Source organism: Polypterus senegalus, chromosome 9, assembly GCF_016835505.1.
Source record: "Polypterus senegalus isolate Bchr_013 chromosome 9, ASM1683550v1, whole genome shotgun sequence".
In the NCBI taxonomy this organism is placed as follows: domain Eukaryota; kingdom Metazoa; phylum Chordata; class Cladistia; order Polypteriformes; family Polypteridae; genus Polypterus; species Polypterus senegalus.
The window spans coordinates 69,234,459-69,249,588 of NC_053162.1; the positions used below are offsets into that span (position 1 = coordinate 69,234,459).

Consider the following 15,130-nt stretch of genomic DNA (forward strand, 5'->3'; position numbering starts at 1 on the left):
TGATATGTTGTGCAATTTCTACCTTGGTAAGTATTCGCTCTGTTATTTTAGCTGACTGATTATTAACACTTTCTTGATAGGTCCTTCAATGTATTCCATGTATTCTGCTATGTTGCCTAAGTCTCTGCTAAATAAGAACTGGACAACCAGGTTGGCAGGCAGATAAATATTCCTCCTCCTCTTCCTCCTGCTATTACTACTAATAAATGGCTGCATTTTAATGTTACAGTGCCATACGCCATACATATCCATTATCCATACATTATTTTCAAAATATTATTTATGTAAAATGGCAATAGAAGTGACTAAACAATTAATGGTGGGCAGACATATCTTCTGACAGAATGAATACAACAATAGAATAAGGTGCATTGGCAATCCTAAAATTGTCCCTAGTGTGTGCTTTGTGTGTGGGTGTGTGTGTGTACCCTGCGGTGGGCTGGCGCCCTGCCCAGGGATTTGTTCCTACCTTGCACCGTGTGTTGGCTGACACCTTGGCATCAGACCCCCGTGACCCTGTGTTAGGATACAGCAGGTTGGAAAATGACTGAATGACAACAATAGAAGCCATGTTTGTATTGACTTGAAGAGATATCACTAAAATCTCTGTGTAAGCCTAGTTGTAAAGAAAAGGGGTTTGGATGTTTTCAACGTTTTTAAGATTGTTCCACAATCGTTGCCCTTTCCCAAGGACTCGGAATAATGATTCTGCTGTACCTGATGTTCCTTATTTTTTTTATATCCATCCATCATCCAACCTGCTATATCCTAACTACAGGGTCACGGGGGTCTGTTGGAGCCAATCCCAGCCAACATAGGGCGCAAGGCAGGAAACAAACCCTGGGCGGGCAAACACACACACCCACACACCAAGCACAATTTAGAATCACCAATTCACCTAACCTGCATGTCTTTGGACTGTGGAAGGAAACCCACGCAGACACGGGAAGAACATGCAAACTCCACACAGGGAGGACCTGGGAAGTGAACCTGGGCCTCCTGTGAGGCGGCAGTGCTACCCACTGCACCACCGTACCGCCCCTTTTTATATCCATCAACCAGTTTTACCTGTTTCAAAATGAGGCCAGCAAAACACTTCCAAGGATCAAATGTAATGAATATTGTATTACATTCAAAACTCTCCTACTGATTAATTTCCACACTTCAGATTACCTGTTTGCCTTAAACAGTAGAAGTCAAATTGCTTCTTGATGTGATGTGTGTAAGAAATTCTCCATCTCCTCACCCATGCAGTGATCCAAGTGGAACTACTTGTATAATTTTAGTTCCATTAGTCACAGTCAAGACGACAAAAGTCTTCAGGAGAAATTTTTGGACTATTAGAATTATATCTTAAATCTAAGAATCATCTATTTACATATTTCTCTTTTTGAGTATGAAACAAATAGCCTTATTATGTATACATCCATTGCAAGCAATTTTTCAAATGCACACATACTATACAGTAGTTATTTAATTTTCCCAGCTGGAGCACAGACAAGTGAAGTAAAGTGAAGATGTACAGAGTGTGTCACGAGAGCTGAACCAGTAGCCTTGTGATTTCAAGATCAATTTATCAGCCACTACAGTAGACTTTTAGCTTTAAAACAATGCAGACATTGAGAATTTGCAAACTCCACACAGACAGTGCCGGAGCTGGGGATTTGAACCCAGAACTTTATAGTTGTGAAGAAGCTACAGTCAGTTTTTCAGAAAGGAATTCTGCTTGTGTCTTGAGGCTGATGATCACCTGATCCCTGCGTGGACATAACAGAGAGAACATACCCAGTATCATTGGTGTCATGGTGTGGGACACCACTCCCTAAAACAGTGGCTGCCGATTTTCAGGTACAGTTTAATTGTACAACAACATGACTAGCAGATTCAGACACCCATCATGAGGTGTTGTTTTAGTAGGGTTGGTGTACAGGACAATGACATACTGGGAATTGTGACAAAATATATTCAACATTCCTTGATTCAGATAAAAAGCATCTTTGTGACATTCTAGGATATGTACTAACTATGGCAGGTTGCATAGTCCCTATGAAGCATTGCATTCCTAAAGGGTCTGTTTCACGAAACTCATTTAAATTTACAATTGGAACCTGTTGGGCACCTTTGACTCCATGCCACAACAATGGTGATTTAGCCCAGCACTAAATAACTTCAGGTATATTTCCATTTTCTCTTAATAACTCATTCTCTTACTCTGGTGTTGGAGTCATACTCAAATGTCATACTTGCTAAGATGACATATGTCAGCTAGAATTCTTTATATTTGTCACATACAATAAATACAGCTGAATCTGAAACAAAAATCATAAACCCATTGTTTATCCTGCTTAATGCAATTTAGGGACACAAGACGTGGGTCCTATCTTGACAGCATCAGGGGCAAGGTAGAAACTAACCTATCCATTGAAGGGTGCATTAACATCCACAGCAACTCTTATTCAAACCTTAATGTCTTATTTATAAGTCACCCGAAAAAGTGCACTGCAACCTTGGAAATTAAAGCAGTACTGCAGCCCATATGAGTTAATATTCATTAAGCAATGCAAACTAGAGCAATTTTGCATTTTCACTTCATTCAGTAGTGGAGATATGTCATAGTCATATATTTGGCATAATACTAAACCCTCGTGAGATGAACTGATTTAGCTGAAGATTTAAGCTTAAGCTTTGGATTAAACTCAAATTTCCTAAGACTTTCTTTCAAAGATCTTAATGAGTATGCTATATTTTTAAACTCCTGAGCAGTGCTTTGGTTGTTGTAAGTACCAGCTTTAAAAACTTTGAACTGTAAATAATTGTGATTCATTCAAAACCTAAGACTAATAAGTGCATGTTGTCCACAAAATTTCATAGGAATCCAATGTAGTGGACAGCTGGCCGGGAATCCTTCACAATTGAAGGACCGAGGGAAAGAGCTTGCACAGGGCAGTACCTCCCCCAGGACAACAGAGGGCAGTCCCCCTGGCTTGTTACCGTGCCACAGGTTTGGAGCATTGAAGCTCAACCCTGTTGCGGCCTATGATCACCACCAGGGGGCGCATGGGGGATGGCAGAGCCCTTCTCTGTAGGACTGCCACCCCACCCAGATGTATGCCCGGAAGGAGATCACAGGACACCTGGAGCACATCTGGGTGCTCTATAAAAGGAGTCACCTCGCTCCACGTGGGGAGCCAGAGTTGGGGGATTTGGAAGACAAAGCTTGTTGGAAGAGGTGTGGAGACAGAGAAAAGGCAAAGTGCGGTGTGCTGTGCTTATTAACAGTAGTTGTGCTTTGTACTGTGCTGCAGGTGAGAAACAAAAAGGAAGTATTTCCCACACTTTAATAAAAACCTTATGTGTGCTGGACTTGTGCCTGTGTCTGTTCTGTCGGGTGTTGCGGAGCTGGTGCTCAAAACATGTTTTAGAGACACCAAAACATGTTTTTCTGAAAACCCAAAGCTGATTTTTCTCAATGTATGAAATACAGAAAAATTAACAATGGAGTCTGTTTGACTGAGTTTTAGATCTTTACGTACTTTACATACAGTGTTTAGCTGTGGAATTGAATGGTCATATTTTTTACTGAATAAACATATTATGAGTGCAAGGCTTTGCCAGACAGGACAGTTTAGCAAGATCAGGAACAGTGGCCAGTAGGGTTCTAAAGAAGAGAGGAAAATGTACACTGGCAGAAGGGGCATATGCAGAAATGCCATTATGAAAAAGGTCCTACCTAGGTCTATAAAACTACTAAGTGTCCCAAAAGGGCAACATGCAGTAAGGCCATGGAAGGAAAAAGAGTGGCAGCTTAAGTGCAAACATCTAATTTTCTACCAGTACTCTATAGGCAAAGTGACATAAAAGATGAAGAACTGCCTGGAATTAGAAAGACAATCAGGCTGTGGAAGTTTGGCAGGAGGTCAGAACACCTCACACTTCATAGAAGACAGCATATGGGCTCAGTGCAAAGGTTGAACCATGCTATTCATTCAAGGCAGGGTTGAGGAGGAGTAGCACAAGACTAGTTCTTGCCCTCCTTATCTCTTCAAGGTGATATTACATTGTCCCCAAGAGGATGAAATGGAACTGTCTTTCCTTTCTAAGCAGTTTAGAATTGAACTAAGAGACTTGGGGCTTCATGTATAAACGGTGCGTATGCACAAAAATGTTGCGTACGAACGTTTCCATGTTCAAATACACATTCAAATCGTGTTGTATAAAACCTAAACTTGGCGTAAAACCACACACATTTTTATGGTAGCTCCAACCCTGGCATACGCAAGTTCTCCGCTCAGTTTTGCACACTATCGGCACCAAGCGTCAAAGCAGTGTTACTGTTTCAGCATGGTTTCCCTTTCTTTTTTTAGATCCACATCCCTGATGTGGCTTTAGAAATACACTGAAATTAACTACATACTGTTTATTAGTTTAATGCATCTGATTGTAATTAACCTGTAACAATCTAATGGTCCACAGAATGGTCAAACTATTCTAAATACCATAGCTGCTTTAGCATTGGTACTCTCACTGTACCTTCTTCTTCTTCTTTCAGCTGCTCCTGTTAGGGGTTGCCACAGCAGGTCATCTTTTTCCATATTACTCTTACTATCGGTATACAGCATCTAGCCCACGCTGCCTCAACCATGCTGCCTATTGAATTGCTCTCATATTGCAAATGCTTCAGAGCCTTTCCTCGCGGTTCAGAAACAGTTTCATCCCAAGAACTATAAACTCACTGAATCAGTTAATTAATTGCTCCTTGTAGAACTGTTTGTACTTATAAGTACAATTACCTCACTGTAAACTTGCGATACAGTTATAATATTGCACAACCTGAACATATGATGACAATATAATTTTTAAGATGAAATGCAGCAAAATATGTTTATTATACAGATAAAACTTTAATTCATTTAAATAATTTATATTGCTAATAATTAAACATGTGAGGACAAGTTGCTGCCTTGCTAGCGAGGAGCTGGCACTACATTCAGGGATTGTTCCTGCCTCGTGCTGTATTCTTGGTGGGGCTGGTGTGACAAGGGAAGGATAGATGGATGGAATAATTAAACATGTACTATGAAGATATTTCAATGTTCCTTAAAAGTTTTGAAGAATCGGCATTCTAAGCTTAGAGATGGCTTAACGTCTATTTCAGAGCTCATTGTGTGGTGATTGGTTACTTGGAGAAAGAAAAGGAAGGGCAGGAATTGGAGGTTAGTATGTTTGAAAGAGACCGTACTGCTGCAATAAATTATATCATCGAAGGTCACACACAAAGTGCAGCAAGCATCTTGCACGAGGCAGGAACAATCACTGTGCCACCGTGTTCCCATGTTTAATAACATACTTTAACTTCTATCATCATGAAAATGATATCAAGTATACTGGATATCACAGTATTTTAATTATTCAGAGAGCTGTAACATCATGAATGTTATGGATTCTGTGTCCTGTCGGAGGAAGTGAAAGCCTGTTTAAGAAGCACATAGTGATTCACACACATAGAGCACATAGAAGATCAAATACAAAACAAAGCATTTAACATGTTACTTTAGTTATGATGGGATTTGAGAAACTAGTAAATTAAACAATTTTTAGTTGAAGTTTATGATTTTCTACTTTAATGACAAAATAAACTACGTTATTAAAGTTAACAATTCATGCTTTTTTCCCCACTGTGTGCCTATTTTCATTTCTCTGTACCCTAATAAGCTTTCATATGACACTCAGATGGTGGGCTACGGCTTGCCTTTTCACGACGGCTTTGATATCTGACAACTTTTTTATTTCAGGTGCTGTGCGACTTTGTGAACCTGAGATTTCGAGTTTCTCCAACACTCTATGTCACTCAATCAACTTTCTTTTGTTGTTTATACCACTGTTTAAACCAACAAATAGTAAGTTTTTGCTTTCTTCCACTTGGTATTCGCTGAAATTCTTCTATTTTCCCCTGTTCTTTTGCCATTTCCTTTTCAAAGAATGCTGAGCTTAAGGACTATTCATATTGATTTGCATATTCAAAGAGGCGTAATTCTGGGAGAAGACAGGGTGGAACAGCAGGTGCGTGCACGTGCGTTACTTTTCACGCTGACCGAAATTTATTTAGTGGAAGAATGTGGAAGTTGGTGTTCGCACAGATTTATGCATCTGGATTTTTTTGTGCGTACACACATTTCCGCTTTTGTCCATATGCCATGTTATAGTGTGAATTCTTTGCACGCCATTATGAATGAGACCCCTGGCCTTTAAAAAGATATGTAAGGCTAAGGTGGGCAAAGTTCTCAGTGGTTACTATGGTGAACTGTGTCATAGCAGCCTTGAGACTTTATACAGTACATTTACACATGACCTCCAGGAGATATTTTGGGATTAGCCAGTTGAGAGAATAGTTCAGTAATGTGCAAATATTAGGCCAGGATTTTGAGAATGGTATAAGATAAAAAGGTATCAAATGGGAGTGATTTACAGTACCCAACCTGGTATCCAGGGGTCAACTCCTGTGGAGACAGACCAAGAGATTATTTAATATTTGTTTGTGCTCTCCATATGTTCATTCCTGAACATGTACTTTTTGTTTTTAATCATAATAGCATTTTACATGGCCATCTTATTCGTCATGTGGTGGGTGTGGCAATGCGTTATAAGCGCATGCTCCCAACTTCACCTCACATTAAAATGAATTGCTAGGCAGAGGGGGATGCTAAGAGTGGCCCCCTCATATCACAATATTAAAAGCATGAGTTTTTATTTCATTTGAAAAAAGAATTCTCAATTTTGGCTGAATGAGCTGCAGAAATTAGCCCTCCAATTCTTTTTGTAACACGGGACTTCCTACTAATTAGAAGTTAGCAATCCTTTCAATACTTTTTACATTTTTTCTTATTGGCTCTTCAATATAAATATTTACAAGATGTAGATTAAGCTTTATTAGTATTATAAACTCATGATAGATGAACAGGTGATCAATGGTAATAAAGAGCTTTAGGAAATGACAAGGAGCTTATGCAGAGCTAGTAGTATTATAGTGAATGGACAGACAAGTGTCAGAAAGACAGGAAAGCCAATGAAACCGAAAGGCAAATCAAGTCACATGGAGCTGCCATTTAGCTTCAACCACAGTAAAGAGAAATGTTTGTAAATAGGAGGAAATTGATTTGATCCTTGGATACTTTTTTGTCACATGACAAATGATGCTGATAGAAACAACCACCAGGCATCAAAATGACAGTGATCACTGTTAGAAAGATAAAAAATAAAGAATAAAATGACCAATAAGATCCAAAATGTGTAGGTACTGCCAAAACACAGATTAACTATAATTGGAAAGACTTTAAAACACAAATTAAGATTATTACCTTTATTATGTTCGTAAAATGAACATTGGAAAACTTTGTTGGATTGCTAAAAAAGAGAGCAATATAAGACAAATTTAATAAATTGAAGATGCATCTTTTATGAATGTATTTTCTACACACGTATATACTCACATCTGCAGTTTGATTAATTGGAAATACCAATACCAATGGAGTTTTTAGTTCAGAAACATTTTGTACTCCAATGATATCCAAGGAGATTACTGTGCTCACTATGTTTGTTTTGTTGTTCATCTGTTATAAGACAAAAATTCAAAGAAAAGTCCATTCAATTAGGATACATTTGTCTTGACATTTTTTTTTCCTGGGACTTTTCTTTCTTTCACTCATTTTAGGAATAGCATACTGTAAGGATCTATATTTATAAACAACAAAACATGCACAAAAGTGAGTTTAAGTAAAATTAATTTAGAAGAATAAAGAAGGCATGAGTGAAGGCTTACTATGAATTGAGACGGATCAGTGTACACAGTTGCAGCAATCACTGTATTGTTCACCCCAGCTAACGCTTCAACTGGCAATGAGATTCTTGGAGTCATAACTGAGTTCTCCGCCTTTATAAAACAACAAACAAAATAAGGTTAAGAAGAATATTCCGACTGAGACTGCAACATACATGTTGTCATATTTTCCTTTGACATTTTTTTCATAGGGGCTCTGCCCCTGCTTGCTCTGCTTTTCCACCCCTCCCCCCCTTCCTCCACCGTGTGCACTATGGGCCAATCACTTTGCGTCTCTGCCGATCGTGTTGTGAAGAGGGGGGCTGAATGCACCCCAAGTAGACGCAGTCAACCGGCTTCCGGCCCCTGGTGTGGTTACATTGCTTGGCATGAAGACTCGTCTCATAGGACGTGAAAGTGTCTCTGAGATTTTATAATAGAGAGAAATACATTGAAATATAAATGTGAAATGATTTCAGACATCAGTTCTCATCACTTTGGCCAATCCTCTTCACTCTGCTGTGTCTACAGTAAAAAATGACAGGACTAAACATTTATATTTGCCAACATCATGACTAATGTTGAAAGTGGAAAGTGAGGAAAGCATTTTTTCCCATCATGAGTTGCGGTGAGCTAATGCATCCTGAACGTTGTTTAGATCAGTGAGATTTCTGCATTACAGTCCAGTGGGGCATACTGTAGCTCCAGCAGTTGTTGTGTAAAATAAATAAAAAAGTAAGTTATTACATACTACTGGTTTGCATATGAACTTGTAAATCACTGGTTTATTCTTGGTTTGTGAATGAACTGTATTGGTTTGTACTCGTATGCTATCAGTTTGTGTATGAACTACTGTATATCGGCTTGTGTTCATATACCAAAGGTCTGCTTACATAATAATGGTCGTGTGTTTCTCGTTCGTGTACTGGTTTCAGGTTTGTCTTATACTGGTTTTATATATACACTAGATTGATTAGATGTGAGTCTTGTACTAACTTTATATGGGGACTATGAGGGTTTTCTGAGTGTTACATGTTGCTTTTATAAGTATACCATGTTGGATTCTTGTGTGAAACATACTAGCATTAGATACTCTTCCTTTCATCATTTTCTTTGTAAACTATGCCGGTTCTGTGTGCAAACCAAGTTGGTTGTTCATGTGATTCTGAGTGGTAATAAGAGAAGCAAGAACCCAAGGCCTGATATGGCCATTTCTGAGAGTTAAGACGAACATGCAGGAGGCAGAAGTTAAAACAGCTGAATATTTTCTTTAACTTGAAACAAGTTTGTGAAAGGGCATTGTGGTAAGCATTACTGAGTAATAGTATTGGTCCTTAAGCCTAAAGTGAACACTATTATAACAAAAATGGAATAACATATTCTAAAATCTCGTTTAAAGTTTAGGGGACACAGAGCTTTCTCATTTGTTGCTTCTAGGCTTTGGAATGACTTGACTTTTCACTTCAGGTCTTCGTCCTTGTTTTGTCTTGGTAGAGTAATATTTTACTGAACTTTACCCTTTTGTATTATTAATATATAGCCTTTGTCAGAATGCCTCAAATCTCCCAGACTTGCCACTGTTTATAAGATACTGTACCATATAACTTCTCCCCACTTTCCCTTCTACATGTATAACCTCAGACAATTAGGTGTAGTAAAAGACAAGCAGGAGTTAAGTTACACTTTAAATAATGTATTACTGATATAATATTATTAGTTTTACTAATATTTATAAATACTAACAATATGGAAAGTACATTTAAATATTGGCAACCACACAACCTGATAAATGGTGATGTGTAGTTTCAGTCGGCACACAGACTTGTTAGTTACTTAAAATGTCTCTAGTTAAGGCATCATTTGTGGTCAGCTTTCTTCAGAACATGCCGCATGCCTTTCTCAATATGGCTGCCAAGCTGTGCTCTTCATTGTGTTGTCCTTTTCAGTTCATGGTGTGTGTGATGGTCTTTCATCAGTTTGGTAAGATAAAGAGAGCTGGGTAAAGCAAGCAAATTTATAGGTTTTCTGTCCAACCCCTACAGCCAATAGGGCATCATAGTACTTAAAACCTTTTGATACAAGCCAATTTCAAACAGCCATACTTCAGACCAATGGGGGGACAGAATACCCTCACACCTGCCCCTCAAACCACATGTTAAGGTAAAGCTTGGCAGATAGGCAGCCTGGCTTTCCTGTGGAGGTTGACTGAGAGACTTTAGCAGAGAAAAATAGGCCAAACTTGTATGAGGCACTTCCCCCAACCCTGTCGTAAAATTACAAAGAGACTCAGTCCTAAAAGGGGAGAAGGGATTCTTAAACCATCAAACTATTGCTGTTATTATCTATAATTTAACACTAATATTACATTGCTTTGTCTAAGTTACAAGTAAAAACATGCAAAATATTTATCAACTTGTATGCAAAATTTCACATCACAACAATCCTCTATCAAGGTTTTTAAAAGTCGGCTTAAGTCCTACTTGTTTTCGTCCACCTTTCACTATGTGTAATGGGATTGTGGTGGATGTTATAACTGGTTGTTCTATTAATCTGCTTCTGCATGATAGTTTACATTGTGTTTATTTTAATGCTTCTTTGTACAGCAACCTCTGTTGTTTTAAATGTGCTTTTATAAATTAATAATCTAATCTAAATCTAATGTACAATGTATATTGTGATGGTGTTATATGCTGCATATAAACTCATACAAAGTTTCCATAGTTTAATTTGTAGAATTAGCATTTTACTTGTTATAATGTTTAAAGAGCAAGGAAAATTAACAAATCAAAGCTTTAGGAGTGCTGGTTTTTAAGACTGAATTGCTGGCCACCTGTGACAGAGAGGGCAAATCTTATTGCTCAATGACTTCCCCTTCCTTTTCTTGACTGTTCTGTTAAGGGCTGCATTCGGGCCTGCCTGAGCTATTGCATTGGTGAATGGCCCAAGACAGTGTGTTTGTCTTGAGCTACACAGGGGCAATAAAGAGAGAGGCTTGAAAAGGCATGCTCTCTATCTGCCAGGTTGCAGCCTGACGAAAGCAGACCAGACGATCACCTGAAGAAAGCTGGCTTCCTGGGCCTGCACAGATGATGAGATAACCTGGAAGAAGTAAAGGCAACTAAAAGATATTATGCCACCTGAAGTGACACATCTAGCATTATCAGGTTGTACGGTCTTGGATTACAAAGCCACATTCTATTTGCTTGTATGGCTCTAGTTATAACAAAATGTATTACCTATCATACATAGTTAAAAGTGTAGCTCTCTCTCTTGCCTGTTTTTTTCACTTTGTCTAATTGCCTGAAGTTACAGCTAAAAAAAAGTGAAGTGGGGAGAAAGCGCTGAATTGAAATATTCAACCTCTGACCACAGAGTGATAAGTGTATGGGATCTGAGGCATTTTGGTTAAGTCTACACAATAAAGAATATAAACAGGGCCACCATAAGACCCTACATGAGAAACATATTGTAATGCATGTGCATCAGGGGGTCACCCACTGGGTTCCTCCCAGGTGTGCAGTTCCACTCCAGACTAAGAGAGTGGCCACTGCCACTAACTGTGTCTTCCTTTTCATCCACAGTACTGATAAACCACCCAGTGAAGGCAAATGACTCCTCCATATCTGGTCCCTGGGCCATAAAAGCATGACCATCTTGAATGAGGCATCACTTTACAACCAAGTGACCAGAAAGAAAGATCTTTTCTATAGCCTGAGGAATTAGTCTGCCCCATGTTAACTGAAAGCTTTTGTTGTGTTCTGTTTTGACACCATCAAGCGCTTGTAAACAGGGACCCCAACACTTATTTAGTCGAGAAGCACATTCTCTCGGACGACCACATTTTCATTGCCATCATTAAAAATTGATCCATTATTTGAAAAAATTACATCTATCTATTATATAAAAAAAATGTGGGTCGATACGTGATAATCTCGGGAAAACACTTTGAAGTCCTGCGAGACTACTTGCACGTCATGCCCTACTTACAAACAATTTCTCCGAGACACTTTAATGCCCTGGGAGACAAGGAAGTTAGACAAAAGGACAGCTGCTGTATAGGGTGATCCAGATCTAATTATGCAATTTTCACTATGCTATAACTTATTAAGTTTATTACATAGAAAATCACCCGAAAAATCCCAGACCATTGAGAAGTGTGCGAACTGACGACATGAAGAATCGTCTTCGCGCCGAACTGGAATCGTCCCCGCATAAATCAAAGTCATCCAGACAATCTGGATCTGCATAATTAGATATGGACCACCCTATACAGGCTTTTAAATGATCATCGCACAGCGCGAAATGGAGATGACGCAGCTCGGTAGCAACAGCTGTAAACCAGCAGCTGATTCGTCTGAATCTCCTTAGCGCTCGTTCAGCCCCCACTTTACAACGCGAGTGGCAGAGACGCAAAGTGGTAAGCGTGAAGCGCGCCCCTGGAGACAGGGGTTGGGGGGTGGGCGAGCGAAGCGAGTAGGGGACAAAACCTCCTAGTATTCCTTATTTTGGACCTGCACAGGTACAAATGAGTTACATTACATTGGATCACCTTAAGAGAGATGCCTTTGTTAAATGGCAGCTGTTTGTTTACTGGCCCAATGTAGGTATGTGGATCAGATTGACTGACAATGTATTTGCATGCCAATATCTAATGAACGGGCTTTACCATTCATTTAATGTGATATGTAAAGGGTTAGATCACATTGGGCAGTGTTAATTTTCATAGTTTTGTGACAAGACAGATTTCTTTGTTAAAATATGAAGTAACTGAGGTTTGCCCAGCTAGATGCACGTATATGGACCAAATGAAACATGTCATCACACATACTACCACATGGCATGTACAGTTACATACAAAAATTAGTATACCCTTTTTCAATTGTATATTTTTACAAATAAGGACATAACTGACAGCCATTTAGACATCATCAGGTATTACTAATAGTAAGTTGCCTCAAAAATTGCCTTCACATATCATATGTGAAAAAAAATATGCCTAACCTTAGCGTTTATATTAATTAAGATGCTAGTTAAAGCCAAATGCAATATAATATGTTGAATCTTCCACCACTGCACATTAGAACCTTTGTCAGTGGAGTATAAATCATTTAGGATTGCAATGATACGTTACCTATAGGCATCTACAATGATCTTTGAGAAGTGAATTTAGCTGCATATCAGTGTCGAAAATATTTGTAAGCACCATTCTCCAATGATAAGTACATTTGCAGAAGTTTCAGCCGTTAGGTTTTTCTGTGATATTGCAATGACCCTGAAAGCACACCCAAAACCAAACAGTGCTAAGTTCAATTTCTGCCCCATGTTGGGATATGCAAAACTCAACTGCTGTTTAACAAATGAGTCTATCTTTTTTTTAAAATTGTGAAAGTTTCTATGCCCAAAAGTGATTTGGCCCTTTACAGTGCCCAATAAAAATCTTCACTTGGCCTTGCCTGACTAGGTCGTTGTCTTTGTTAACCATCTCCTGATTAAACCTTTACTTTCTCATAATAATCCTCTGACACATAACACGTCAATGGGATTTGAACTGGCAACCTCCCAGATACCAGCGGAGATCCTTAGCTATGGAGCTGCCACTCCGCCCTGTGTGGTAGATGAATGAAATGAATTTCAGGCTTTACACATACTAACCACTATATGTGTAAAGCCTGAAATTCATTTCATTCATCTAACACACAGGGCGGAGTGGCAGCTCCGTAGTTTAGGATCTCTGCTGGTATCTGGAAGATTGCCAGTTCAAATCCTATCACTGCCAGAAGGGACCCAACTCCACTGGGCCTTTAACCTGAAAATTGCTCCAGGGGTGCTGTACAGGCCCACACCTAGGGGGGAGGACAACCATGACACTTGTCAGGGGCCTGAGCTAGATAGGGGCCCGCCGTTTTTCGAAAATAAGTGGCGTTTTAAAATATACGCACATATTTGAAACATGAAAGGGGCCCGAACTCTGTCAGCTGCCTGGGGCCCAGAATTTCCTAGGTGCGGGCCTGTGCTGTACAATGGCTGACTCTATGCTCTGACGACCAAAGGTCATTCAAAAAGACAATTTCCCCTTGGGCTTAAACATAGTATATCAAATCAAATACATACCCAAATTCACCTGAGCTGTGTCTGTAAATAGTGTGCTGAGCCCTGTCATTGTCATTGTAAGGCTTGCTTGTTACTTTATTAGCCTGATCATTAAATAATTAAAAAGATTAATGGCTCTAGCATGACATCTCAGAGCCCCAGTTTTTAACATTAACATTTAGAGAAAGTTCCAAGCAAAGTAATCCTTTGTTTTCTGTGTTTAAACCAATGTTTCTTTGCTCTGCACAGTAAGTTTTTAATTTTAACGAAGTCTTTAAGTTTTTCACCAATATTGATTCTTTAACAAAATCAAGGATTTAAGACTTTATAGGTGTAACTAGCTTTGCTACATATTTAAGACAAGTTGAAATCTAAATCATCAACATATTCAGGGTTAACGTTTGCAGCACACCATCTATTGGAATGTATTTTGTACTGCATGTAGTAATAAAATGCACTGTGTTTTCCATTCCAACAAATGGCACATCATAAACATTTATAGTAATAAAATGCATTGTTTTTTTTTATTACAATAGATGGTGCATCACAAACATTAGCACTGCTTTTATGAATCCCATACCAAATGGCATATAACACAGACACAGCCACCAGACAGACACACATTCAGACACTTTATCTTTAATTAGGTGGATTACTAGCTTCCAAGATTAAATGCAGTTTGGTTTTGGCAATTATTTCAAGTTAGCTTTTTACTGTTAGCACATCTCTGTAATCTCCAAATAATTTGGTATTTCATTAATATGTTCGGTATCTAATGGAATATTGTTGACTTTCTGACAGCAGGAAGCTCCAAATGTATAAAGAGATGATCACTGATTTTTCATCCTCTCAGCAGTGTATTTCTCCTGCCTATTATTAAGGCGCTTCACCTTCATCTTGAGTATTTTCCTAACGCTAACACAGTGAAAGATTCTCTGCTCTAGCTAACTTTTTGAAGTTTTTAAAATTCTTTTGTGTTCATAAGCTCAGTGGTAGTTTGCTGGTGTCCTTTCATCTGAACATATCATTCTGCTGCTGTCTCCTCTGTACTGTAATTTCTTTCTTGATTATTTTCTCACTCACTGAAAATGTATTTTCACATTACATTGTGTGAAGTATACCTTTGAAGCTATTCCTTGGCACCTTAATTGTCTCCATATGTAAAAATTAATTATTTCTTTGCACCTGATAATCCTTCCTCAATCCATTCTATTGATAATCTCCATT

The 15,130-nt window shown here is 38.7% G+C and overlaps 1 protein-coding gene across 3 annotated transcripts in view; it reads right to left on the reverse strand.

Annotated features, from left to right (window-relative positions):
* The window catches only part of LOC120535390 (adhesion G-protein coupled receptor G6-like), a 56,365-nt gene that overhangs the window by 11,791 nt on the left and 29,444 nt on the right, over positions 1-15,130 (reverse strand). For all 3 annotated transcript variants that reach the window (XM_039763208.1, XM_039763206.1, XM_039763207.1), the window contains exons 6-8: positions 7,817-7,927; positions 7,488-7,607; positions 7,356-7,401 (exon numbers count right to left, since the gene is read on the reverse strand). In XM_039763208.1, coding sequence (XP_039619142.1) covers positions 7,356-7,401; positions 7,488-7,607; positions 7,817-7,927 — 277 coding nt within the window. The remainder of the gene's footprint in view (positions 1-7,355; positions 7,402-7,487; positions 7,608-7,816; positions 7,928-15,130) is intronic.